Here is a 27540-nt window from a genome sequence, read left to right on the forward strand (position 1 = left end):
GTTACAGAGATTACTTTAATACATGCGTGTGTAATAATCACAGAAGTACTGGTTTGGATTTTTTTATTTTGGTAGTTGTCTGTGTTTTGGGGTTTTTAACTAGTTTATAGGTAAAAATTATGTACACAAGACAAATTTTCATTTTTCAGAAGGGAAGTACACATTGAGACAATTCAGTAGCAATGATAAAGGGCAAGAAGAAAGACGTCAAGAAGAAAGATGCCAAGAAGGATGGTAAGAAGTCAGGAGACTCTCCAGGTTCTACAGCTAAGAGTAGCTTAACAGCACTGCCAGATGTGCAGAATGAGGCAGTGAATGAAGAAACTCAGGCAATTCCAGAGGCACCAGATAAAGAGCCAGGGGTAAAGGAACCACCTGTTCCCCGGATCCATGAGGAGTCTCTTCTTGCTCAAGTGATTATAAAAAGGTACACTTGTTACAAATACAGCAGTGAGGTCAAGAACCCTCATTCAAGTATCTCTGCTGTAGCCAGTGTCATACCAGCACAGATTTGACTCTGGCTTTGAAGCAGAGAATCAGGTTGTTATTCAGACCTAGTAGCAGTGGCACTTTAGGAGATGTACATGTGGAGTTCTGCTGCTTTTTGCATCCTGTAGTGCTGCCGGTGCTCTCTGCTAAAACCTTCATTCTTTTACCTTATTCACCTTCAGTGAAGTTTAATTAAAGTATTCAGATAACTGGTGAAGAAAATATATCATGTATATATATCAAAATATGTCTTTAATTGTTGCTGCCTTTTAATGCTTAAGGCTGTTCATATCTCTTCAAAATATCCTAAACTGAGGAAACAGGTGAATGGCAATGTTAACAAAATCCTTTTGTATTTCAATATTACATTTATATGTAATGTTTCATATACCAGCATGCCTGACTGTAAGGTAGAAAATGCTACCAATATGGGTTTTTTCTTAATTGAAGGAAATACAGGTGTGAGGCAACACAACAGTTATGTGGAATATCACAAGGAAGATTGAAAAAACTGGAAATTTTCTTGTTCATTATTCTGCACAAGATGCATCAGCTGACCTGTGTGTAGGCCGTGGTAAATCAAAGGTCATTTATGATAGTTTATATGATCATTTATGTGATTATATGGTCATTTGTGATTTGGATCTGTTGGCAGTGACTTGAGATCTTCATCTTTAGTTTGTTTTCTTTGTAGCTATGAAGGTAAACAAGTTGATGAATTCTTTGAGGGCGAAGGATTTATCTGTTTTGAGGGAGGAAATACATACAAGGTGAGTATATAAATTTAAAAAAATGTAGTGGACTAAGTTGTCTCTCGAGCACTGAGAAGCAGTGAAAGCTCTGTTTAGTTTCTGGCATTAAAACTCTTGATTTGAAAGTTGGGGGGAATTAATGTCATTTTTTTAAAATCTTACAGTCACTGTCAGCTTCAGCTGGGGTAAGACTAAATCTGCATATGATGCTATTCTCTTCATTTTGAAGGGTCTATTTTCTGGAGGGTGTATGAATGGAGAAGGAACTTACACGTGGGCTGATGGAGTGAAGTATGAGGTAAAGTACAGTTTAAGTTATAACTGAACACAGTTGTGTGTAGTTAGATGTGCAAATTGAAGGAAAGTCGGTGAGTTGCAGTCATTGGTACAGTACAGGTGACAACTGCAGAGCTGTGGCAGAGATTTCAGTTACAAGCCTGCCTTGTCCCAGAAGGCTGGGAAACAGAAAGTCTTACATTTTTATGTAATTTAATCTTTCAGGGGACATTTGCTAAGAATGTGCTGATGCATCATGGCCGTTACACCTGGAATGATGGCAGTGTTTATGAAGGAGCAATCCAAGATGGACTTAGGCATGGATATGGAGTTTTCAGGAGCGGTACTCATCCAATTTCTTACACTGGTTATTGGTGCAATGGCAAAAGACATGGAAAGGTCAGTGAGAACTAAATGAGAGCATGGGGTCAGGTGATGCCTTCAGGAACAGCAAGTGTTGCTGTGCAAAGGTTTTGCAAAAGTGTTTTTTTCTGTTGCATGGTCTTATGCCGTGTAGAGATTTGTTTTTCCTAGGGAGTTTTCTGAGGTTGTGAATACAGTTAATACTGTAGATTACTGTTGGAAATAAAAGTCTGAATGGGTCAGAAAACTGATCTACCTCAGACTGAGTACTGTAATTAAGATGCCAAGGTTAGCTCTCTTAGTCTTTTCAAGGGGCTTGAAATACACGGTGGGCTTTGCTGTAACGTAATAGGATTTTTCTTTTGAACACTTGGTGTTTTCTAAGGTCCTACCTAATATTAATCATAAGAGCTTGCTTTCTTTATTTAGTTGTATCCCTTCAGTTGCCTTCAGTACAGTGAATCAAAGTGACCCTGTGTATCAGAACATGATTGCAAACATCATATCATTTGTATGTGGTGTTTTCTTCATGTAGATGAATATTTAGGTATTTAAACTGACTGTGCACTTTGTTTCAGGGTATGATTTGTTATGATCAGGAGCAGACCTCCTGGTATTCAGGTGATTGGGTAAATAATGTCAGAGAAGGATGGGGATCAAGACGGTAAATATGATAACACTTGTTATTACCCTCAACGTTTTTTATTTTTGTATATTATGTTACAGTTTCTTGTTTAAAAAGTAGGTACAAATGCTGTCATTCCATAGTAGTGTGTACCTTCTGCAGTGGAATAAAAAATGTACGAAATGCTTTATGATAACAAAACAGACCTTTCAAAGTTTATTTTTAGGTGAAGTATTTCTACTGATCACACAAAAGAGCAGCTAAAGACAAAATCCCAAATTAGCCTTGGTAAACCACAATTCAGTACTGAAAAACAAACACACTCAATTGATTTGAGCAGATGAAGCTGCCTTATGAATGAATGACTTATCTATAGAATTATATAGAAACAAATATTGTTAACAGTATGGCAAAGAATTTTTGGGAAAAAGAGCTAGGTTAAAAAGGTTAATATTTTTAATGATTTCTATTTAAAAATAGGAGGTAAACAGTGGCTACAGTGAAACCTCTGTGTCCATGTCACAATGAGTCAATTTTCAATTTAATGCTCATATTTAGCCTTAATAAATTATAAATTTATTAACAATGAGGTTTTGCAATAAACCTTTCATAAGATCAGCATAGAATTTAGTATGAATTAACTTTTATTGGTTTTTTGCAGCTACAGATCTGGGAATACCTATGAAGGTCAGTGGAAGCAAAATCTACGGCATGGATATGGACAAATGAGATGGGTGACAGATAATCAAGAGTATACAGGACACTGGGAGTGTGGTGTGCAGGTACTAATTTCTTCCCCAGAAACCCTTCTTCAGTTCAGCATCTGCTCACTACTCTAGGAAAGTTAAATAGGGAGTTTTGTGCAGTATCAAAGGAACTTTGTTTGATTTTTGCCAGCTGAGTTTTCCACGTGAGATAGCAGAAACATGTTCTTTATTGTAAATTCTTTCTTATGTTCGCAATATTCAAATTGTTCAAGGATTTTGATTTAGTCTTATAAAATCAAAATTTCATTCCCTAGTGGAAAATATAAACCTTTTTCAATTAAAAAAAAAAAAAGTGTTTTTGACTTAGTTTGAGCTATGACTTAAGCACTAGGTATATGTGACAGTTTATTTCTGTGTTGCCTGTAAAGTACTAGACCACCAAGGTGAGTTATTTGCTCTGTCTTTTCACTCTGCTTAAAATTGTCAAGGAGTCCAGCTTATGAACCCTCCTGACTCTGTGGCATGATGTTCCTCACCTGGCTGTTCAGCACTACAGGGAAGGATTCAGGGAGGAAGGGTGGGTATCTTTAGGAGTCTGTGGTAGAGCTTGCCCAAGTATGGTGTGAGGCAGTGCATTCTCATGCTTCTACCGTGTGCTTCTACCATGCGCCTTTGTAGGATGTAGTTCTGTCCCTGCTTTGAAGTGCTGCAGCCATCAGCTGGGGGCTTTTATTTCAGAGAATTGCCAAAGTCTGGACCTATTTTTTATTCAATTTTTAAACAATTTTTTTTCAGCATGGCTCTGGCATCCACACATGGTTTTTGGATAAAAGAGAAAGGTCTCAGTATCCTCTACGGAATGAATACATGGGTGATTTTGTCAAAGGAGAGCGCCATGGACTTGGGACATTTATTTATGCTAATGGAGACATATACAGTGGAGAATGGGTGCATAATAAGAAGCATGGCAAGGTGAGTATTGTCAGAACTACAGACAACAGCAGAGCAAACTGTTCTGCTCTGTATGGTGGATCTTTAGATTTCTGTACAGCAAACTACATTCAGTTGTAGTGTCCCCAGACAAAGGGCAGAGAGTCCACTGAAAGCAGTAGGACACAGCCTTGTCCTTCCAAGGACATAGCCTGACTCTGATATGTTTTGGGTATGCAAAGATGTATTTCACTGTGGAGATTTTCAGTGCAATAGGTGCATCTTGAGTTTTGCGGTGGCTGGTCAGAATTTCACACTTCCACTCTGAGCTAATGGATTTCAAGCTGTCCTTGCACAGAGAGGTTCTTAAAACCTCTCATAAAACAGACCTTTGGAAAAACTCAGAGTGGAGTGCCACATAGGCAACCTAAGGAGTGCAAACAAGTCTTTCTATCTGGGGGTGGGAAATACTTTTCAAAATCAAACAGATATATGGTGAGTCCTTTATCCCAGCAATATACCTGTTTAATAGGTCACAAAATGCAGTATAAAAGAGAGTAGGAAAGATTATTTTTCCGTATTTTATTTTATATATTGCATTTTAGCCAAGATTCTGAAAAGGAAATTTGACTGAGAGAATTAGTGGTTTGGGTTGTTTTTATCTTTGTTTTATACTTATATTATAATTAATCTGTCTGTAGGGCATGTTTATCTTCAAGAATGGTGGTGTTTTTCAAGACAAGTTTGTCAATGATTGTCCAGTGCGATATCCTGTTCTTCGAGAGCCTGCTGTGAAAGCCAAAAAACAGAGAGACACAAGCACAAAAAGGCATTCTGCCACTAGTGAGCAGCTTAACAAAACAGATTTTACTCAGTTCACATTTTGTTCCATTTTACTATAATATGAAACTGTTTGTACATACTCAAGGACCAGATATATTTCTTCAAAGAACTCAGATAAAAATGGGAGTCATGGCTTTTGCTTCCATGCTGTGTTTCCTGTGAGTGACACTTGGAGTGACACATCCACACCACAACTTGTAATGGATGGAACTGTTGTCTGAAAGTTTCACAGCTTTTGTAATGTCTGCATTTCCTTTTGGTTAGGGGCAGATTTGACAAAATTGCTCTTCAGTTGTTATGCTGTTGATTGTGAAATCTCTACTTCTTAGTGTCAAGGAATTTGTTGTTCCAAGTCAGTAATATAGGAAAGAATAATACACATTTTGGTTTTCTGTGTGGTATAAATTAAACTTTGTTTTAGTTTGTTCTAACTTATTTTATTTGCTTGTTAGGAAAAATCCCAATCATTAATTCCTTGGGAAAGACTCCTCTTCTGGGATCAGATGTTGTTTTGGATTTATCTTCACTGCTTGTCTTGCTTCCAAAACGCAACAGAGAGAAAGAAGCAGAACAAGTAAAAGTCTACTGTTTGATACTTTCAGTTTTCCCCTGTATTGTGTTTCATACTATTTTATTTCTGATTTATTTGTGTTAAAGTAACTCTTTCCATTAAAAAATTATTTGAAAATCTAAAGGTCATGAAAACAGAAAGGCAAAAGAAACTAATAGACAGTATTTCCCCTTCTGAGCTTCCACTAAAAAAGGCCAATTAAAAATAGGTTAACATATCTGGAAGGGCATTGAGCAAGCAACTTTAGCTACTCTGAGCTTCGTCTGCTGACAGAAGATGATTTATTTTTATCAGTCACCAAAACCCATGTATTAAAACAACTTTTGAGCAATGCTTTTGTGAACACTTAGCCAGGGGTATGCTTTTCCAAGTTGCAAGGTCAAATAATTATCTGCCCAGTTACAGGATCAATACGAACTGATCTCTGCTTGCTTTGAGATGATGCTGAAAACATATCCTGCTTTATTTAGGTAGAATTTGCTGTGTTGAAGCATATTTCAAGTCTGAGAAGAGCCTACTACTTCTACAGTACCTTAGGCACCAGTTCTCCTGATGGCGCTCACCCCCTGACTTGGATGCAGTTTTGGAAGTTTCTGAAGGACTGTGGGTTCCATCTCTCCTCCAGAACTCTCGCAGATATGGATCGGCTCCTCAGAGGTTTGTGTTCTGGTGAGCATGGTCCAGTGTGGGGGAATTTTAATAGTAAGCTGTGGAGAGTTGGAGTGACAAGTTCTGCTGCCAGCTCAGCTCTGGGAGTTAAGTGCTCCTGAGTCATACCTCTGTGCCTGTGAGTTCTCAGTGGATCAATTTACACTTCTCTGGGCACTTCTGGCCCTTAGGTGAGAAAATACAAAATTAAAATACAAGATAAAGAATTGCACTGAAGAGCCATCTGTTCAAAGTATGTATTCACCCCTGGTCTTGCCATTACGATTTAAGAGAGAGAGTTTTGAGAGAGTAGGAGAAACAAATACTTTTTTTTTTCAGTGTTCTTAACTTTGGTTTGCATGTAGTATATTTTTTTTCTTCTATAGAGCCAGTTAATCAATCAATTCCCTTTAGTCCTGCAGTATCCTTAGTATGTGAAGGGTTTAACTCCAACTTTGAATTCCCTATGATTTCTATATATGTTGAGTGGAAGCACTTCTAGAAAGATAATTGTCTAAGATCCAGCTACAGGTGGACAGTTCTCCCTTGACCTTTGTTTGGAAGTGCTGCATTGTCTCAGTCTTCCAAGAGTGGTGTTGCACTGTGACAGGTGCAGATGGAGAGGATAAAAAAGACTAACAAATCAATATGCCTATAAGCTTTTAATGTACATGAGAACAGTAGAAATTTGGGTTTTTTAAAATTTTTTAGGTGATAAACCACTTGAGAAAATACATTGGCCATATGAAATACTACTATTCAGCACATTTGTATCCCACCTTGTTCACCTGGCATTTTATATCTATCATGAAGAGTACAAGTAAGTTTCTTTTTTTTTGGTGAAATTTATTTCGGTGTAATCAGTTTGAATCTTCCCAGACAAGAGTATTTTTGTTTCAACTGTAGAGACAAAGTTCCTCATCTGCAGTATTGTTTCTTTGAAATGATGGCCAGGAATGTTCTGCCCTCTGCCTGTCATGTCCAATGTAAGCAATGCTATTTCTTGTGTGCAGAATTCATCAATTAGTATCACATGCATTGCAGTTTTATTGTAACTTATTTTTTCCCTATTCATTTTGAAAGGTGCCTTATATTCTGGTGAAGAATTCACATCTTTTGCCATGAACTATGTTGAGAAATGCTGGGAAATATTTGAAGATTTTTGTAGACTATGTCCTAGACATCCATTTGAACTCACAGTGAAGCTGAGGCAATTCCTCTGGATGTTGGATGTAAATAATCTAGTTCTGTTTTGTGTGATTTGATGTGCTTTCTTTGTTCAGTTTTTATGAGCCTTTTAAAATTGTCTCTATGGCTTCTGCACAGTTGAAAAGGTGGGAGTGAGGTTATATATGCAAACTGTCCAAGGAGCAGTAAAGGAACAGTTATCTAGAGTTAATTATGCACTTTTTCAGGATTTCAGTTCTAATTTTTTTACTTTTATCAAATCCTAGACAAATGTGTTTAAGGGAATTTAAACATTTTTGCTGGTCCCCACTGTGTCTGCCTCTGCCCCATCTATAAAATGTATATATGAACATATCCTGTTGTTAGAATTCAAAGACTGACAGCTATTGAAGTAACACCATCTTTACTACAAGAAGAGCATGAGATTCTTTACTGAAATTCAGTCATTTGAGGACAGATCAAGATTACTATGAAGGTAGAGAACAATTCTCACTGATATGCCTGAGGTTCGGGTACTTCACTTTATAAATCTGAGCAATTTTTTCATAAAGAAAAAATCAGATTGCAAAATTGTAATTTTTTAATATTTTTGCTTACAAGCTTTCACAATTTCTTTTATAACACTGCTTTTGCAGTCTAGGGAAAATTCCCACTGGCTTCAATAGGACTGGAATTTCACTCTGCTGTTAATTACATATGTGGAAATATCATTTGAAACCACTAGAAATTTTGGCAAAAATTTCCTCCTTTTGAAAGGGAGGTAGATTAAGTCCATGTGGGGAATGCCTTTAGTGCTGTTAACATGTGACATTTATTCTTACCCAGGATTTTAAACTTCTCAGTGAAGAATTAACTGCTCCAAGAGTTCTGGGAATATTTGTCAAAGTTGGTGCCTTCCTACCTGGCATCCATGGTATCAACCTGGAGCTGGAGGTGTGTACAGAAAAAAAACCATAGTCCATTGCTACAGGAACAATTAAAATTGCTTTTAAAAACTGCTGCAAATACTGCCCTACCTGTTGGAACAGGAGGAAAAGGAATTAATTTATTTAAAAAAAGAATACAAACTTGAGCCTCTATTTTTGTCTTCCTTGTTCCACTTAAATATTTTAGTTTAGCTCATGTACTTCTATGTTTTTCTTAATTACCTCATCTTAGCACAGTTTCAGCATATTTGACCATTCAGAAAAATCCTTAGGAGTGCCATTGCAGAGAAATCCTATTTCCAGTGGAGTGTTGCTAGTGATAGTTGTGTCCCTGGGGAGCTGCCTGATAATATAGATATGGAGTGATCACAGAGGGATTAATCACTGCACTTCCAACTGCTGAGGCTGCTAAAGTGGGTCAGTAATTAAGATGTGAACCCACTGATCCTGAAAATCTGGTGATCCAAGAAACCTGATTAGTGACATGTGAGGTGCTGCCACCTCAGTGAGGTCAAGTAGTGACTGTAGAAGACCTGTGCTACCTCAGAACTGGCCTAGTATAGAGGATTTTCACCCTTGAAGAATTCACTCTTACTTAGCAACAGTATCTTGTAAATGACATGACTAAATTTGTTTTAAACAGGATCTGATAAACTGAACACACAGTGGAAGTCTTACTAAGGAATCCATTATAAACCCACTCTTGGGCTTTCTAGCAGCATCCCATGCAATTAAAATATGATGTTTTAGGTAATAGTTGTAGTTGTGAGTTACTTGTTAAAGAAATTTCTCATAGCTCCAGATACAACAAAAGTCAGTGCAGTGTTTTAGCTCAATATGACTTTTATAAAGTGTAAAACATATTCTCTCCTGAATTTTTTGAGCTTTGGCTGTTTTCAATTTTTTTTTCAGAAAAAGGGATGTTTGACTAGATAGATGAGGCCAGAGAGACTTCACTATCACTTCTGAGTTCTTTGCTTGCTCAGGTTCATAGGCCAGTTAATGAAGAGATTTTGTAAAAATGAACTAATTTACCACTGTATTTGTTTTACTCTAGATGGTTTTTCTGGATTTTTTCGAAGCTCTTCTTGAATGTGCATTGGTGTATGTAACTGAGGACATGATCCTGAAGAAAGAAGCTCAAGATGATCACAAAAGAAGTAGCTTTGAAGATGCTCAAGATGATCACAAAAGAAGTAGCTTTGAAGAAGCTCAAGATGATCACAAAAGCAGTAGCTTTGAAATCAAGGACCTCTCCAAGGAACACACCTCAGCTGTGTCTCAGACAGAACATTCTCTGTCCCAGGTAAAGCTGATGCAGACCTGTCATGTGTCCACTTAGAGAGCAAAGTCAAACCCTGAAAATGTTGTTTCCTGACCATGGAAACCAGTGTGATTTGAACACAAGCTCAGACATTTAGTAACTGAATCTAAAACTTCTTGCCAGCCACCAAGACCTTGTGAAGAAATAAAGCTTACCCGTCAACCCTCTCTACTGGGTGAGTACTGTATAAAGTGGCTATAAAACTGTAAAGTGGCTACAGGAGACTCACTTTTTCTGCAACTTTCAAAACAATTAAACAGGAACTGATCATGGAAACAGGTGATGTATTGCAGCTCCATTCAGTTTGGCAATTATGACAGAATTTATGTTTAGCTTTTCATACCTGCTGTACACAGATAGCTGGGCAAGTTGGAATCTCTGAATATTCTGTGCTTTTTAATTAGAAGTTATCACTTTTTCCTTAAAAATAACTTTAAAGGCTTTTTAAACCTTAATTCTTCCTGTCCCACTCATATGGGCATGGAAACAGGAGCTTGAACTCTGCATTGTGCCTTCATTTTTGTTGTTGCAGAAGTATTTAAACCACAGGTCTGGCTTTTAGGTCAGATGACAATTATATTTGTTTATGCTGAGGATCAAACTTGGAATTTCATGCACAGGATTAAAGGCTGAGTAATTTTAATTTTCTTTCTTTGCAATATCAGAAACTCTTCTCTCATTTCCTGCAACTCCTGGAGATGATGTGTCATTGCCCAACCAGGATGTAAAAGAAGACAAAGATTCCTGTCTAGAAAAGGAATTGTCAGGTAAAACAGTCCTGCTGTTTTAGGACTTAACACACACACACAGATCTCTTGTAGCTCTTGAATTGTGAAGCTTTATTTGTATAGGCAGATGTCAGCTTGTCACAAGAGGGCAGTAAATGAGCATTAATTGTGGACAAAGATTTTTTAAAAACTTAAAATATTTTTTGAAAGAAAATAAAATTTCATAATTAAATGAGACACTTAACTACTGACTTACATAATTTCCCCAGTTTTAGAATCCTGTTTTATTTGTAGGGTATCTATAAGCTGTAATTTGTATTTACTCTATGAGAAGCTCAAGCTGCAAGCCTGTCCTTGGAGTGTCGTGGACAAATAAAATGTGTTACTGCCACGTCTTGCTTCTTCTGCTTAAAATAAGAATTATTATTATTGGTATGCCACCACTAGCTGGGATAGATGCCTTATGTCAGGACAGCCAACAGTGAGGCAGAAGAGATGCCAGTAAGAGCACTTTGGTATGTTGAGGGTTGTTTTTTGCACCATCTTCCTTCCAGCTTTAGCAGATCTCATCTGGGTTGGTTCTTAAATTTGTTAAATGTTTTGTGCTGCTGCAGAACTCAAATCCAAGGACAGAGGTTGAGAAGGATCTTGGTGTAGTCATCAGCTCTTCTGTTGAAATCTGATGGCTGAAAAGTTACACGTCTGAAAAACTCTTGTTCAAGGCCCATCACCTGGGCCTTGAACATGACAAGGGACACTGGCACACACCTCTGTCCTTTCAGCCGGTCATGTTTGTTTGTCCCTTTCCCCTGCGCAGGAGTCACAGATACTGAACTGTCATCAGGTTACTGCAGAAGACTCTTATCACAGGATTAAAAGGAAGACTCATTGTCTTTTTGTGCCATTCCCAGGGCCAAGTCACTGAAGCCTCACAAAAGGGCCACCCCCTTTCAGTTCCAAGTGTCTCACACCTTTCATCTGTCCCATGCAGAAACCAGACTTTGCCTTTGCAGAGTATCAGAGCTGAGATATTGTAGTCCAAAACACATTTGAAAGAGAAGTGCCTGCTAAATAAACTTAATTCACATGTTGCAGATGAAGCAAAAGAAGAAGATGAACAAAAGGAGCTCTTTAGTCTCTGGATATGTCAGGTGGAAACCTTTTTAACAACTAAGTTCTTCCCTGCTTTTGAGCATGAAAAAGTGCTGAGGGATAAAATAAAACAAAACAAAAAGGAGGATGCTGAATTAGCTGGACTGAGAAAGATCCAGGCTGAGGAGCTGGAAAGGTGAGTGTTGAATCTTGTCTGGCAGTACTGTTATCCCTTATCTTCTGCTAACAAAATTACCGAAAATGAGAAGAGTGTTTAAGAAAGCAATATGGCATACTGTACCTGGAAAACAAACTCACAGAGGTTTCATTAGTAACATACAGAATGTAACTCGGGTGCTTTCACTCCTGTGCTCACTGGCGGGAGTAACAAATACAGGCTGCTTTCAGGTCCAGCTCTGTGCAAAGGCAGTTAAGGCATATTTGGACCTGAGGGGGTAATTGAAGACTGTGCTTCTCTACACTGTGGCAGTTTATACTGCTCATACTGTGACTAGAGCTGGAGCTGCTTAGTCTCTCTCCTTTTACAGTACCTTAAATTCAAACTTTGTTCACGCAGACTTATTGCTGAAAAAGAAGAAGAGGCAAAAAGGCGAGAAGCAGCTCTCTTAGAGGAGAAAGCCAAGGCCAAGAAACAAGTCTCAAGGAAATACACAACTTGGGAGAGAGTCCTCGCCCAGATCCGGCCCCAGCTGAAGAAAGAGGCCCAAACGAGGGAACCCTCACCAAAGAAAAGAGGCCCAGAAGGCAGCAGAGCCTGAGGAGGAAGAGGCAGAGAAGGCATCACCCACAGGTACCACGGCAGGTATTTTCTTTTTCTGCTGACAGAAAAAGAAAGAAATTCTCTGCTGGCAGCTGCTGAAGCTTCAAGCAAGTACTCTTCAAATAAGAAAAAAACCCCAAACCCAAAGCAAAACAACCCCAGATGACCAACACTTCTGGGAAGCTGTAAGAATGGTTCAGCTGTATGCACAAGAATTGCTGGTTTCAGAGGGAACAGTCTTTTACACCAGGGTTTGGGGTAAACTAGCAGGAAGTTACATACTGCAAATGAACACAGATGCTCCTAAAGTGTAGCAATTATTAGTTTTATTTTTCAGCAAAATATTCACATAACATATCAGAATGGAATGGTACAGATGAATTCAGACTGGTTTTTAATTAGTTTGCACATAAACATTTTTAAAATTTAAAAATTTTATGGTCAGAGTTTACAGATTTTAGTAGAAATTTTGATTCTTACAAAGCAAGTATTGCTTTACTATTGTCATTATTCCAGTCAATAATATGACTAATAAAGTCTCATGTTGAACAAGTGCCTGACATTGACATCTTCAATAAATCAGCCCTTTGCAGATCAATCCAAGAAGAAAATATTATTAAACTGTGTTGCACAAAGTTTCTTCACTTCTTCTGTTAAAAAAAAAAAAAAGAAAGATGTATCAGCATTGTATTTTACAGAAACCTCCTCAAGAAAACCGCTGGGGATTGTCATGGAGAATATAATTAAATTCAAACAGAAAAGCCCTAAGAGTTTGTTATGTAGAAATACACTTAATATTACTCTGTCTTCAGTAGGAGAAAATGAAGTCTGATATTTCCCACTCTCTGAAAGGTGAGTTGTGTCTAAGTGGCTTAAGTGTAAATGATGGGCCTCTTATCAAACACTGCAAAAGCAGCAGACTTGGCTTAACATATAGTTAAGGGAAGTATACTACAACCTCTTTTTCAGAGAAAGGAGGAATTGGGATGTTCTGTCACAGTAGATTAAGTCTGCAACATTTTTGCTTTGTGTTATTTGCCTAAGTTTATCAGGCACAGGAACACTCATTTACTGTTTCTGTATGGTAGGTTTGATGCTGAAAGACAGTTATGGAAAGATTGCCAAGTTTCACAACTCATTCCTCTTTTTAAAATGCAGGTTGCTAGGCTTTGGTCCTGGCAAAGTATTAATTCTTTCCCATTGTGTAATCAAGCACATTGCCTCCTGTTAAAATGGAGAGCCCTGGAATTGCTGTAAGATTGCAACAGAATTGTAGAGAAATAGCAGTGTAAAAGCTTATTGCATCTTGATGTTAATTCTCACTCTTAGTAGATCATTCTCAGAACCACATTATAAACAAGACAGGGATAGATGAGGATCACTGACAGGCCACAGTATGTAAGTAACTAACCCTGCCTCACTGAAATAAAAACTCAGATGTAAATATATTCATCTCTCATCTGTAATACACCTTTTAAATTACTCCTAAACTAAGTCACAGTGCTCTGCTCTCCTGTACTATTTGAAAGAGGAAGAATGACTGATCAATAATTAAAAATGCTTGCTGAATATTTATGCTGTCCTTTCACAACTGGTAGTAGGCAGACTAAAACCTTAGGCAAACTCACCTGCTCTATCGAAGATCAGTCCCTCTCTAGATTTCTCATGAGATGGGTTTTATTACTTCTCTAAGGATACACATCTTAGGAACAACTGTATTTAAAGCTAATAAGAAACAATCCTTACCATTAACTTCAATCAGATTTACATTCTTTTGATTCAAAATAACATACAGTTCTCGCTGGTCAGACTTTTTCCCAACTACCCAGTAATCACTCATTGCCTTCACAATAATTTCCTCGTCTTCATCAACTCTGAAAGAAGTTTTAAAAAGTAAAGAAGGTGGCAGCAAGTTCATCTTCAACATCTTCATCTCTGAAGAACACCTCTCCCATTCTGGTAAGGACACACTTCACAGAACAAGGATTTGCTACACATTGACCAAATACTGAAAGCTGGAGATGGGTTGGTGATAGTAAGCTTTCACAGAACTGTTACACCTAGACCTAAACTATCCTCAACAACTGGATATATTCTATAAAGCTGTCACTAGCCCAGGACTTCCATAATATGATGAAACATACTTTTTTAATTTAGAGAAAAATGGAAACCTTGTCCTTGAGGAGAGTGAGAAATCAAGCATCTTGCTAATTAGAGTTAGGGGCATCCCAATTATTCAGCACTGTCATGTTCTTTTTAAACTTTTCTACTGCCAGGGGCCCTTCTCCCACCTTGCAGCATGATACCCATTGACAAGAAACCACTTATCTTCTCTATCAGCAGGACTGCAGTAACTGCAAGGTTTGCATTTCACCCATTGTCTCACCCCTAGCAGCCAGCAGCTGTGTTGGGGCAGGGATGACACAGGCAGAAACAGGTGTCCCTGTCCTTTACACCACTTCCCCAGATTAGACACACACTTGTGCTTCCCAGCCCATTTGCTGAGACTACTCTGAAGCCTCCAACAGATGAATTTTTTTTCTTTGATAGAGGCCCTGGTCCTCTTTTAATTTTTTGTTGAAAAGGACCTTAGAAGGTTTTTTTTTCAAGATGGACTACTTCTAGACCAACACAAAATACCAAACATGAACAGCCAGCCATCAACAAAGACTGGAAAGTGCCACTCCTTTGCAAAAAAAAAAAAAAAAAATCCTGCTTGATAGTAGAAGTTACAGACTATTTAACAGTTCAGCATTACCTGGAGAAGTCACTGTTGATGTCACCGAGAATCTTCATGAGGTCAGGGTGAACAGATGCAAGTGATACACTGGGTGTTTTCCTCATGTGAATGGTACTTTTCTCTGCCAGGTTCATGTGATTGAAATATATAAACTTAAATTGAGGCTCCTTCTCAGCCCTAGGAAGATTTAAGAAGAAAAAAAAAGTGATTTGTGAATACCAATATACCCTATAAGCACAGGCTTCCCAGAGGCTGGGTAGTGAGCCAGCGCAAAGCTAACTGAGACAGCCTGGACTTACCTTCACACTGAAGAGACTTGTGGGATTAAAATTCATTTTAACACACTTTAAAATAAACAAAAGACAACTGAGCCTGCAGAACTGGCCCGTGTTTCCCCTCCTGCCACTCAGGCTGCCAGTAAACACACACAGGAGTCTGAAGGCCTTGTCCCACTTCACTACAGTAACTCATTTGCATTTTTCTAATGAGCTGTTTTTTCTCTGGCCCCATTTTGTTCCTGCTGCTCTCCCCAATGCCAGTCCAAGCTGATTTGAATGAATCCTGGGTCTTTAATTTGAGCAATAAGTCATCTTCTATTCATGTCTTTGTTATTTGTTACAACGAAGAGAACAAACTCTTCCTTGATCCAGGCAATTAGATATTCCCCCAATCATTTGTGTGGGCCAAGCAAGAGACTATTTTCAAACTCCTGCCTTGGCAGTCTTCCTCTATTTCCTCTTTTATGAAGTTCATATAAAAATCTAGAGCTGTAATTTTTTGTAGAAGTCACAACGAATTCAAACTGACTAAAAACTGGCTGCAGCATTTGGTGCTTGAGGCAATGCATTATTTACAAGCAGGAGATACTGTGATGACACCACTCACCTCAGCAAACAACCAGATACCCCTGCTCTCTGTCACCCACATGCATTAGTGTCAAGGGGACTGTATCATGTTTTCAGGACACCATGGCATTAAACTTTTAAAGAGTTAAAGCTGCCAAAGCCAGTCCCAGATGACATTTAAAAACCCCAAGTTTAATGATTTAGTAGACTGGCACAATTTCAAGCACATCCTATTCTATCCTGTGTGACTGAGTTCACTCACACACCTATCTCTGGTTAAATTCCTTTAATGTTGCCATATGGGATACTGTTCTGTTTCCCCAAATAATAAATCTATCAAAAACTAAATGCAAGTTTATTCCAAGTCAGCTGCAGTTCTAAGTGAACTGTATTTCCCAAAGCATTAGCATCCTTTTTCTTTTGACTGTTTTTTGCCTCTCGAGTAATTACCTTAGTCCTGAAAAATACAAAAAGACCTTTTTTTCTCACCTACTATACATGGCAACATTTCAAGAAGCAGTAATTCTGGAAAAGTCCTCAACTGTAAAGTTTCCACTGTAACCAAGTAACTTGCTATAATTCCTATTTCAGCCAGACAATAAACATTTGTTCCTAAATTAGTAACATCTACCCTTACTTCAGGGAGACCCAAATATGCAATAATGTGCACTTTATAAACACTTAAGATGCAGAAAAGTACACAAGCATTGTTTTAAGTACACCATTAATGCTTTCAGAATTTGGGCTCATGTTACCATTATTTAAGCAGTTCATTTAACCAAACTTTTCACGAACTAACGAGGGAATGCAGCAGGAAAAGAAGTGTGGTACAAACCCTGATATTCTCTTGTTGATGTTGTATTGTTCACATATGTCTGATGCCAACACCGTGAGCTGAGGCCCAACAATGCTGTCCAGTTTTCTGCAAAACTCCAGCGTGGGTGGGATTGAAGCTGTATCGGGCAGAGAAAAGGGAGAGGTGAGATTCTCTCCCCAAGGCTGAAGGTACATTTTCTGTAGTTGCTTTCTTTAAACATCAGCAAGAGTCCGAGGACAAATTTCTCCCATAATTAAAACCTCAGGGGTGATTTTGAATGTGGCTAACTGAAGGAGTATTTAGTCATTTTATTGTGTAAAGTAAGTTACTTGTACCACTGGAACAAAGATAAGAGACTGAAAAAAGCACTCGTGAAAAAGAGACTCAAATAACAAATCAAAGTATTTTTCAAGAGTAAAACAAGCTGCATTTCAAAGTATTTTACATATAAAAGTCTTGACAAATCATTGATGCCAATAGCTACTTACCATCAATCATAAAGCACACAGCTGCACTCATGGCCTGGAACAAAACAAAAGCAAAAACCCCATTTACAACAGATTAACTCAAATAAATGGCAATACTTCAGTGAGGTCACACACAGGTGAGAAGAGATTTAAAATATTTTTTAAAGGTAAAACTTCAATAGGATAATGTTTTTTGCAGTCCTGCACAACACAGGTTAGCTATGATTTTAAAATTCAGCCCAGTTAAAGTTGTAAGGGAAAGATAAAACTTGGAAAAAATGGACTTGATACAAAGATAACTGCAGGAAACTCACACTTAATGTAAGAACAAAATATTTTTTGTTTTATTGATTAATCTCATATAAAGCCAGGCATGAAATTACTTAAAGCAACTGAAGGCTGGTATTTTGTTTTAACAGAATGATTCTTTGTTTTGGAAAAGAGAATTCAGGCATTAAAGCTGGTTGCTAGAAATGCCAGTTTTCTGTCTTTTTGCTTTAACCTGGCCTTATTCATGCACCTTTCTATACAATTCCTAAGTACCTCACATGATTGTCACCTTCATTGCACAGAGATTCCTAATTCTGTGCAGTAATTGCAGAGGAAACTGTAATACCTTATAAACAATTAAGTGAAGCTCCTCATAGGTGTCATCAGTGTTAACAAATATTTTGGGGAAACGGCATTTTGTTTCTGGATCATTAAGATTTAAAGGTCCAGTAAGAAACCTAGAAAATAATTCAACAGGTCAGATGTGATGAATTCTTGTATTTCAGTTTCTTGAATTTAACAGACGATGTCCAAACTTGCAATTAGGAGTTCTTGTGATTAAGGATGTCCAAACCCACAGATATGCAAAATAATGTTGCCCACTTGCTTAAGTACAGAATTTTTCTGTACTGACATGCTGAGTACAGAGGAAGAACAAAGAGATAAATTCTAGATTAAATCTACACCTTTGTCTGGAGTGCTTGACTGAAAAGAAATGACTGGAACCATTCCCAAATTTGTCATATAGTGCATTAAGAACAATGGGAAGAAAAATAAATATGCAGTAATGTTAATGAAGCATTTTCTCTTTTTTCCAAGGGTCAAGTTTTACATTGCACCAGCTATTGTGCAACTCTCTGGACTGAACTGTGTGTGGAATATGTACTCAAAATACACACACTCCTCCCAAATGTTTTGCCCAGGGGGAAGAAGCAGAAGATGGTCACAGTAAAACAAGACCTACCTTCCATAGTGTTGGAGATTTCCTGGCATTTCAGCACGTATTGGAGAATCTCTTCCTGCTAACTGAGGGGAAAAAGAACATACAGGAAAAAAACAGCTTAAAGGCAGAGAGAAGAGAGATTTCTCTTTGGTATTTTAGCCTTTAGTACCAGATAAACAGGAAGAAAAAACCAAAACCACCCAACCACCTTCCCCCTCAAAACCCCCAGCCCAACTACCTCAGGCTCCATGTGCCTCGGAAACAGAGATGTTGTGAGATATTTGTACAAAATTCTCATGTCATCTTGCTCCAGTCCACTCCTACAACATTGTGGGGAAAAACAAACAAATTATGTTTGTGCCGCAGTTCAGACCACACATTTTCCTCTAACTAGCTCAAACCAATGCCTTTGTTACTGAATGGTAGCCTGATTCATGTTTTCACATTTTCACTCTGTCACTAATTTAAAAGCTCCTCTATTATGACACTTACTCATAGGATTAGAAGTTGAAGACACACAAAAGAATTACTGAAGCACCTACCAGATAAGCTGGTCATTGTAGAGAAATGCAGTGTACTTGACTATGTTCAGGCTTTCTTCCATCCTATTAATAAATGACTGAATTTTCAAGTAAGTCATTTTATCCAGTGGAAAGAAGCTGATTCCACAAAACACATCCAGCAGATCACAAGACTGTAAGTGCAGTGTCTGCAAGTACTGAGAAAACAACAACAGCTGGCTTTTAGAATTCAGAAAACTGCCAAGGTGTAGATTTAAATGACAAATTTGAGTTGAATCCCCAACAATCTGGACTAAAAATCAAAGAAAAAAAAGTCCTTCCAGCGCTGCTTGTCTGACACACCCCTTCATGTGGGGACAGACTTTTTACAAAGCTTCAGTGATAGGACAGGGATTTCAGAATGAAGGAGCCTCAGTTGAGGTTAGATATGAACAAAGGAATTTTTTACAATGGGAGTGCTCCCACACTGGCATAGCTCACCCAGGGAGGTGGTGAATGCCCCATCCCTGGAAACATTCACAGCCAGGTTGGACAAAGCTCTGAGTAACCTGATCCAGTTGAAGATGTTTCTGTTCATAGCAGGGGGTTGGCCTAGATGATCTTTAAGGGTACCTTCTAACCCAAACCATTCTGTGATTCCACGTGTGAGTGCATGAATGTAATTCCAGGTGTCACTTTGCTTTTATTTAATCATTATGAAAACAGCTTTTAAGGAAAGTTCAAGATCTTTTGAGAGTATAAGCAAGCAAAGCCTATCATACTGACACTTAACTTCAGATTGAGCTGTAGAAATAGGAACAGATGCTTTCAAGGTGTAATGGAATAAATCATTTCCATTATTCACTTTCTTGGTAGACTGTAAGACTTGATAAGACTGCTAAAGACTTGATAAACTCTTTAGCAAGAGATTTCAAATGCACTGTCAAGTGGTCTGTGGAAGATGCTTTATCCAATGGCTCCCTCTACAGTCACTTCACATTACCAAATCCCCACAAGACCAACAGGGTGACAGATCTCTGTCACAGCTTCTAAGTTTTAGCAATAAAAATTCATTACTTTCTTTTTTGCAAAGATCTACTTTTCATTTAGTCTGGACAGTAGCACACATCAGCTCGTCATGGTACTCCTTGTGCCAGTGGTGTTTACTCTGGAGTCTACCACAAAAAACAAGCAAGACCCTCCCCAAATCCACAAGCAAAGCCTGTACTTTTGTTTACACTGTCACAACATTGTGCCATTCTAAAAATCTGCTAAAAGAACAAAATTTTAAAACACCATTATGCAGTGTCTACACTCCATTATTATTGGAGAACTCAATACCACAAAAGCACAAACTGTTTCCTTGCTTGCAAACAAGAAAAATGGAGGCAGACAGGCACTTTTCAAGTCTGATAAAACTTTTCATGTAGGAACTCAAAATTCTGTCAGATGACACTACTCAGTCAGTTACTTTATGTAATAGAAAAAAGGGTTTTGCTTTTCATCCTTTCTCTAAAACATCAGCTATGAAATGACATTCTGAAGACTACTTATAATGCATGCAATATTTCCTGAAGCCTTCTCAGGATTGGCCACTAATTCCACATGGGGCATGGAGTAGTGAGAAGTTAAAAAATTCATCTATCCACTATTTCACAGTACTACAGGACTAAGCCTGTGCATGCAGGTTGTGGAATCTCCACCTCTGGATGTTTTCAAGTCTCAACCACCCAAAGCACTGGGCAGGAGAGTTTAAATTCAATGTTACCCTGCTTTCAGGAGGCTGAACTGGATGACCTCCCCAAATTCCTTTTAACCTCAATAAATCTTCAAGAGTCACTCAAATAGGTCTGTACAAACTGTTATCACAGTAACCAATTCAAACATTAAAGCAGAACTTTGAAAGCAGGAACACAATTCCATGAGAAAAAAGATCCAACTGTTAAGTTATTCCATCAAGCCATAACCACACTTGTGGTTCAACTCCATTTAAAGAACTCACTCTGCCAGAAAAAGCAGAAAGTATTTGACAAAATGAGTAACCACATACTTTGTGTTGACTCTACATCTTTTCCACTGCCTGTGTTTTATAGTCACATTGCTGCCATTTTTTTTTGTGTGTGTGTGTGTTTTACTTCCAGTGTAGAATCACACTGTATGTGCCTGAAAAATAAGCTCTTACCCGATGGAAGAACTTCTCTAGTCTCTCCTTTAGCACTTTCACACCCCCATCTTCCATGGCTTTCAGGAACGTGCCATTGAAAAGCTAGCAGTTCAAAGAGAAAAAAATCAGCTGGGCAATCATTTACAGTAATTTCTTGTAACTTGGCTATGAACGTATGTTACAACACAGCTCCCATTCCTCGACATACTCTACACCAACCCAGATGTATCCCTTCTTTATTGAAAAAACATTTAGATTTGCAGAGTCCAGGTTTATATGACAGCAGAGACAAGTATTTATGTGTCACAGAAGTATCTCATGCTCTTGTTTTGTAAAAGGCCTTGAGCCTCCAGTACAACCCTACCTTGTACATGCTGTAACACTGCTGGAGGACTGAACTATAAACCTTGTCCTGCAGGAAAGAGAGCAGCACATCAGTAGGAGCAGAGGCAGAATTACAAGTATTTTGGCTGAGCTACACAAAAACGTGTTTTCAAAGGGCCAACAAAAACATAAATCTGAGAAATCAATCTCTGAACAGTTAAATGGCATTTTCAGTCAGCATCTAGAAATGTCTCTATACTTATCAAGTATGATTTCAATAAAAAGAGTCCCTTCCCCCCTCACATTTAGTACTAAAAGCACCTTAAGAACTCATGCCAAGGATTCCAGTTACAAACAGTGCCCTTCCCTGAGGCCAGTGGTCAGTGAAAATGAACCTCTGACAGCTCTCTCTTCATCCAACTCAAAGGCTGAAGAATGTGGGACACTGCAGCAGGTTTCATGGGGCTGAGATCTTAACCCAGATCAAAAAAAGGCTATTTTATCTGGCAAAATAGAGTCTCCATGACTCCAATCCTTTTCTTAGGACACAGAGGAATGAAAGTAATGCACACTGTAATAAACAGATGCAGGATTAACTAACCAGCTTTTAAATTATTATTCCACCCTGCCAAATACCCTTCCTGTATACAATTGAACAGACCTAACGATACTGCAGCTTGGACAAGAAATCTCATCACAGTTACGAGCTTTTTTCATTTTCCAGACTATTAGTAAGTATTACCAGTAGTCCTAAGAAAGTAGTAGCATGTATACTGGCACCTAATAAAAATACACAGATTTAAGAACTTAATTAAACAGACAGATCCTAAGAAATATTCACCTATTCCAAGCTAAAAGTCTCACAGCTGTATATTTCATCAATGTTTATTGAATGATCTTAAACTGTTCTCTGGATAATTCTCTATCTTGTGATCTTCTTTAAACTTTACTGAAAAGTACTTTCTCCTTTTTTCATTTATGGAGATAGGTATAGATATATATAAAATCAATCTGACAGCAGTTCAAGAATTAAACTAAGATAATTCTGAAGTACAACATAACTCATTAAAAAAAAAAAAAAAGTTCATTATTACCAGCAATTCTTCTTCCTGATATTCATACACTGGCTTTCCATCTTTGTGTTTTTCTATTATGGGATTCCGTACAACCTAGGAAGTGGAGCAGGCTGGTATTAGACAATGCAGAATGCATCGAGAACATTGCAGGATGGTGGTTTAGGTATATGCATATCACGTGCATAAGTACCATGACCATCCAGAAGTTTTCTTCAGCTTCATGGAAAAACTGCCTATTCTTCTGTGTATGTAGTGATTTTGCAGGTTTTGTTGGGCTAAATGTCCTGGAAAGAAAAAAATATATGTAGATATAGATATATACATATTCACAAGAAGACACATAACTGAGATATTTAAAATACAGTGTTTGTGCCGAAACAATTACCCATGTAGACTTCTTACCTTGTGAACTGCACTATAGCTTCACACAGCCCCACATTTCTAATTTTTTCATTCTTTTCTACTTCATTTGGGTGATAGAAGAGAATCTTCTTTTCTTCCTAAAATTTGAAAAAAGAATCCAAGCAAATGCATTTTAACAAAATCAACAAATATTGAGTTCATGGTCTGCTTGTTTTTTAATCCCTTAATAACCTAGTCAGAATTTTATTTTGTACCAAAATGGGCTTCTGTAAGAATGGATAAAAAGCATACTAAGCACACTTAAGCAGTCAATCATCCCATGATAAGTCAAAGTACCTTGTAAACTGAAGGCTATTGAAATCACAGTCACTTCTCAGCCTGTTCAAAGCAAGGCGAGCTTCAAAGCCAGCTCAAAGCATGGCAAGCTTCAAAAGCAGCTCAGATTGCTCCCGGCCTTGTCCAGTCATGTGTTCAATACCTCCAGAGACGGGAATCTCACAACTTTCCAGCCCTGCTCTGATGTTAGATCATTTTACCGTGAAGAATTTTCTTTTCTATCTCATCACAATTTCTCTTCATCCACCCTCATTGTTTCACTTCAAGAACCCAACTCCATCATCCACCAGCATCCTTCAGGCAGGTGAGACTGCCCTCTATCTCCTTTCCATATTGTCTCCCCTCCAGGCTGCACAAATGCAGCTATGAATGGCTCCTCTGCATCCCCCTGACTGACTCAGGGGTTCTCCACTAGGCTACTTCAGTTTGCCAGTATTTTTCCTGCTCTGGGAATCCCTGGTGGCACACAGCACTCGGCAGCACCTTCCCATGCGCGGGACAGAGGAGAAGCATTGGCTCGGCTGGAGCTGCCGAGCCGGCCTCCCTCCCGAGCCACAAGCGCTCGCTGCTGATTCACGTCGGACTGTTGTTGAGACTCCCTGGTCCTGTTCCGCAGCGCTGCTGCCAGGCAGTGCCCCGGCCGCCGCGGTGAGCCGATTACAGCACCGCACACACGGCCCTTTGCTGAGCCCCGGGAGGTTTGTGCCGCCGCAGGGCCCAGCTCGCCGGGGTCCCTCCGAGCAGCCCCGGCTCATCCTCCGGGGAACAACAGCTGCCCCCGGCCCGGAGCCACCCCGGGGCGTGCTGAGGGCACGCTCAGCCTCCTCATCCTGTCACCGCCAAGTATGCAAGGACACTGCTCTGTTCAAAAGCTATTAAAGCTGGGGATGAACCACACAACGCGCTGTTACCTAAAGCTAGTGACCAGAGCTTCTTGGCTTTCCTTACTAAGGGACACAACGGCGAATAAACACTAGTACTAACTTGACCGTAACTAAGCTAAACAGCAACCTTTCCTGCCATATTGTACTTACCTCGAGAAAGTTATTTTTAGACATAGTTAGAGCATCAGTAAAACAATTGCTGACTATCCAGTTCCCCATCTACAACATCCGCCCCGCCGCTGACAAGAGCCCCGGTTACTGTATCTTTTCGGCGTGAAGCAGTGACAGCCCCCGATGGGAGCGGCACTCAGCCCCGCGGGAACCCGAACGCCGGGCAGGGATGCGGCGGCCGCGGGCCGGGAAAGCCGCAGCTCCGACCGCCTTTGTCCGGGGCCGCTCCGCAGGGACACGGCCCGTCCTCGGGCACGGAGAGAACGCCGCGCCTTCCCCGCATCCCCGGGCGCGACATCCCCCGGTACCTCGCCCTCTTTGGGCCCCAGCTTGGGGTTGTAGATGAAGAAACTGAGGAGGGTCGGAGCGAGCTGCTTCTCCTGGCCGGCCGCCCCCGCCGCCGCCATCCTGAGCCTGGGGCCGGCAGCCGCCAGACACCATCGGGGATCGGCCCGAGGCCGCTGCGGCACCGGCCCCGCCGCGCTTCCAGCGGCCCCGGCCCGGCCGCGGTTCCGCCTCCGCGCCCCGGAAGCGCAGCGGCAGCCGGGAAGCGCTCCCGGCCCGGGGCCGCGCAGCGCCCCCCGCGGCGGCCGCGGGAACCGCGGGAGGGGAGCCCGTGCCCGGTGTTCGTTCCGTCAGCCATGGCTGTGGGCAGTGTTCCCTCAGCCATGCAGCCATGGCTGTGGCCAGTGCTCCCTCAGCCATGGCCGTGCCCAGTGTTCGTTCCCTCAGCCATGGCCGGTGTTTGTTCCCTCAGCCATGGCCGTCCCCAGTGTTCGTTCCCTCAGCCATGGCTGTGGCCAGTGCTCCCTCAGCCATGGCCGTGCCCAGCGTTCCCTCAGCCATGGCCGTGCCCGGTGTTCGTTCCCTCAGCCATGGCCGCTGTTTGTTCCCTCAGCCATGGCTGTGCCCGGTGTTCCCTCAGCCATGGCCGTGCCCGGTGTTCGTTCCCTCAGCCATGGCCGCTGTTTGTTCCCTCAGCCATGGCCGTGCCCGGTGTTCCCTCAGCCATGGCCGGTGTTTGTTCCCTCAGCCATGGCCGTGCCCGGTGTTCATTCCCTCAGCCATGGCCGTGCCCGGTGTTCATTCCCTCAGCCGTGGCCGTGCCCGGTGTTCATTCCCTCAGCCATGGCCGTGCCCGGTGTTCATTCCCTCAGCCATGGCTGTGCCCGGTGTTCATTCCCTCAGCCGTGGCCGTGCCCGGTGTTCATTCCCTCAGCCATGGCTGTGCCCGGTGTTCCCTCAGCCATGGCCGGTGTTTGTTCCCTCAGCCGTGCCCGGTGTTTGTTCCCTCAGCCGTGGCCGTGCCTGGTGTTCCCTCAGCCATGGCCGTGCCCGGTGTTTGTTCCCTCAGCCGTGGCCGTGCCCGGTGTTCCCTCAGCCATGGCCGTGCCCGGTGTTTGTTCCCTCAGCCATGGCCGTGCCCAGCGTTCCCTCAGCCATGGCTGTGCCCGGTGTTTGTTCCCTCAGCCGTGCCCGGTGTTTGTTCCCTCAGCCATGGCCGTGCCCGGTGTTCCCTCAGCCATGGCTGTGCCCGGTGTTCATTCCCTCAGCCATGGCCGTGCCCGGTGTTCCCTCAGCCGTGCCCGGTGTTTGTTCCCTCAGCCGTGGCCGTGCCCGGTGTTCATTCCCTCAGCTGTGGCCGTGCCCGGTGTTCCCTCAGCCGTGGCCGTGCCCGGTGTTCATTCCCTCAGCCATGGCCGTGCCCGGTGTTCATTCCCTCAGCCATGGCCGTGCCCGGTGTTCATTCCCTCAGCCGTGGCCGTGCCCGGCGTTCGTTCCCTCATCCGTGCCCGGTGTTCATTCCCTCAGCCGTGGCCGTGCCCGGTGTTCCCTCAGCCGTGGCCGTGCCCGGTGTTCCCTCAGCCGTGGCCGTGCCCGGTCGGGACCGCCATCCCCGCCCGCCCGGCAGCCGCTCTCAGGTGGGAACTCTGGCTGGTGGCCCCGCGGTTCTGCGGTGCCCCGGCCATCGCACCCCTGTTCGAAGAGCAAAACCACGAGCAATTAATTCCCCTCTTGCTCGTTCAGAGCTTTCTGGCAGCTGCAAAAAGTAGAAACACTTTATTTTTACAGGTAGAACCCAAGAATTGAAAGATGAAATCCAGTTTGAGTAAATTGAAGGAATTGGCATGCAGCATCACTTAGTGTAGGTAATCCTTTTGCCATAAGTAGATATATTATGTCTACCCCAATTCTTTGTCTGTTTTCTGTCTGGCACATTTAAGATGGTGGCATTTAACTAATAAAATAAGCTTTTCAATTACTTTTCAATTGCTGTTATGATAAAATTCAGTGTGAGCGAAACTAGAAGTAAAAACACCTACACGGTGGTAGGTATGATTTTCTTCTCCATAGGAGTGTGGCGATTAAGAATATGAATAAGCTAAGGTTATAAGATTGCTTAAATAAATAGCTGGGTAACATATAAAAGATGTAATTGAATATCTTACTCCAACAAGTCATTTAGAAGAATGTACTGGTGAACTCTCTTAAAGCGGTGTCAAATTGAATCTGAAACAAACACAGGATTTCTTGAGCTTTTCAATTTTTTCCCTTTTGCTATTATTTCAGTTCCTATCATCACTCTTAGTTTATATTTACTTTAATTACCAGTAGCATCATTTATGTAGTCCTCCTCAGTCTCAGCAGCTGGTATATTTTCTAGAGAATGCAACCCAGTGCAGTAGGAGCACTGTGTGGAATAGAGATGCTCTAACACTGCAGCAATTCAATATTTAATGTGTGCACTCAAAAAGTGAGAGGCGTAAGCTTGCAGCATTCTCCCTCTTCGCGTGCCACTGGAGGCACGACTGATGGTCCACAGCTTTCTCTGCTCCTGGAGAGCACAGACAGCTCGCAGGGCTCCTGTCTCGAGCAAGCCACAGAAATAAAAAGCCCCCTCTGAGGCCACCCAAACTGAGAAGGATGACCGCTGTTTCCCCCTGGGCTGCTGGAGTCAGCTCCATCCCATCTCTACTTTGTGCCATGGCTGCAAATCCCACTGGACTCAGCTCCATCCCATCCCTCCTGCCCCGTGCCATGGCTCAGCTTGGAGTTTGGATATGTGAGTTCATGTGGATGCGTGCAGGCTCCTTTCCATGGTGCAGAGATCACCACCTCGGGTGTCACCTTTCCTGCCCGCGTGAGTGGCGTTTAACCCAGACCACTCAAGAGAGAGCAGCTCCTCCCGTGTGGCCTGGACAGGCAGGAGTGACACGACAGGCTGTGCCACACCACAGACACAGCATTTCCAGAGAGCCCAGGTCTCGAACTGCTGTAGGAAATTCTTCCAAAGCTGCACAGAGAATCTGCATTATCATTTCAGGGTGTGTTCAGGGAGGTCACAGCCGAAGGTGACTCCTTCTCCTTGTCAGGAAGGCAGGCTGGGGGAAGGTCC

The 27540-nt window shown here is 41.2% G+C and overlaps 2 protein-coding genes across 3 annotated transcripts; one reads left to right on the forward strand and one right to left on the reverse strand.

Annotated features, from left to right (window-relative positions):
• Nucleotides 1–12499, forward strand: LOC136367863 (radial spoke head 10 homolog B-like). The gene is made up of 19 exons (XM_066329681.1): nucleotides 1–427; nucleotides 1184–1259; nucleotides 1471–1539; nucleotides 1743–1916; nucleotides 2459–2544; nucleotides 3167–3287; nucleotides 4008–4184; nucleotides 4844–4985; nucleotides 5438–5559; nucleotides 6027–6213; nucleotides 6916–7024; nucleotides 7111–7190; nucleotides 7288–7436; nucleotides 8218–8325; nucleotides 9376–9624; nucleotides 9766–9817; nucleotides 10308–10409; nucleotides 11466–11658; nucleotides 12040–12499. Exons 1-19 carry the CDS (start codon nucleotides 183–185, stop codon nucleotides 12239–12241), a joined length of 2643 nt encoding a protein of 880 aa, XP_066185778.1. The 5' UTR covers nucleotides 1–182; the 3' UTR covers nucleotides 12242–12499.
• A 48-nt stretch (nucleotides 12500–12547) lies between these two features.
• On the reverse strand, nucleotides 12548–24673 carry CCZ1 (CCZ1 homolog, vacuolar protein trafficking and biogenesis associated). 2 transcript variants are annotated; one of them, XM_066329679.1, is made up of 15 exons: nucleotides 24452–24673; nucleotides 22792–22889; nucleotides 22580–22673; nucleotides 22408–22482; nucleotides 21354–21401; nucleotides 21008–21091; nucleotides 18868–19043; nucleotides 18564–18645; nucleotides 18347–18408; nucleotides 17729–17840; nucleotides 17134–17167; nucleotides 16664–16781; nucleotides 15002–15160; nucleotides 13990–14117; nucleotides 12548–12893 (listed from the first exon to the last, which is right to left on the reverse strand). In XM_066329679.1, exons 1-15 carry the CDS (start codon nucleotides 24548–24550, stop codon nucleotides 12838–12840), a joined length of 1425 nt encoding a protein of 474 aa, XP_066185776.1. In that variant the 5' UTR covers nucleotides 24551–24673; the 3' UTR covers nucleotides 12548–12837. The 2 variants fall into 2 exon arrangements, with proteins under 2 accessions (XP_066185776.1, XP_066185777.1); XM_066329680.1 differs by lacking the exon at nucleotides 24452–24673 and adding an exon at nucleotides 23089–23615.
• Nucleotides 24674–27540: the final 2867 nt, after the last annotated feature.

This window comes from Sylvia atricapilla, chromosome 15 (genome assembly GCF_009819655.1).
Source record: "Sylvia atricapilla isolate bSylAtr1 chromosome 15, bSylAtr1.pri, whole genome shotgun sequence".
Taxonomy (NCBI): Eukaryota; Metazoa; Chordata; class Aves; order Passeriformes; family Sylviidae; genus Sylvia; species Sylvia atricapilla.

Excerpts from the sequence above, each read along its gene's own strand:
- LOC136367863 (XM_066329681.1), top strand. The coding sequence starts at position 183 with ATGATAAAGGGCAAGAAGAAAGACGTCAAGAAGAAAGATGCCAAGAAG. Across the intron at positions 1,540-1,742 it reads CTGATGGAGTGAAGTATGAG|GGGACATTTGCTAAGAATGT; the intron begins GTAAAGTACAGT and ends TTAATCTTTCAG. Across the intron at positions 7,025-7,110 it reads ATCTATCATGAAGAGTACAA|AGACAAAGTTCCTCATCTGC; the intron begins GTAAGTTTCTTT and ends TTTCAACTGTAG.
- CCZ1 (XM_066329679.1), bottom strand. The coding sequence starts at position 24,550 with ATGGCGGCGGCGGGGGCGGCCGGCCAGGAGAAGCAGCTCGCTCCGACC. Across the intron at positions 21,092-21,353 it reads AGTGTTACAGCATGTACAAG|CTTTTCAATGGCACGTTCCT; the intron begins GTAGGGTTGTAC and ends TTGAACTGCTAG. Across the intron at positions 17,168-17,728 it reads TTCACTTAATTGTTTATAAG|GCCATGAGTGCAGCTGTGTG; the intron begins GTATTACAGTTT and ends GTTTTGTTCCAG.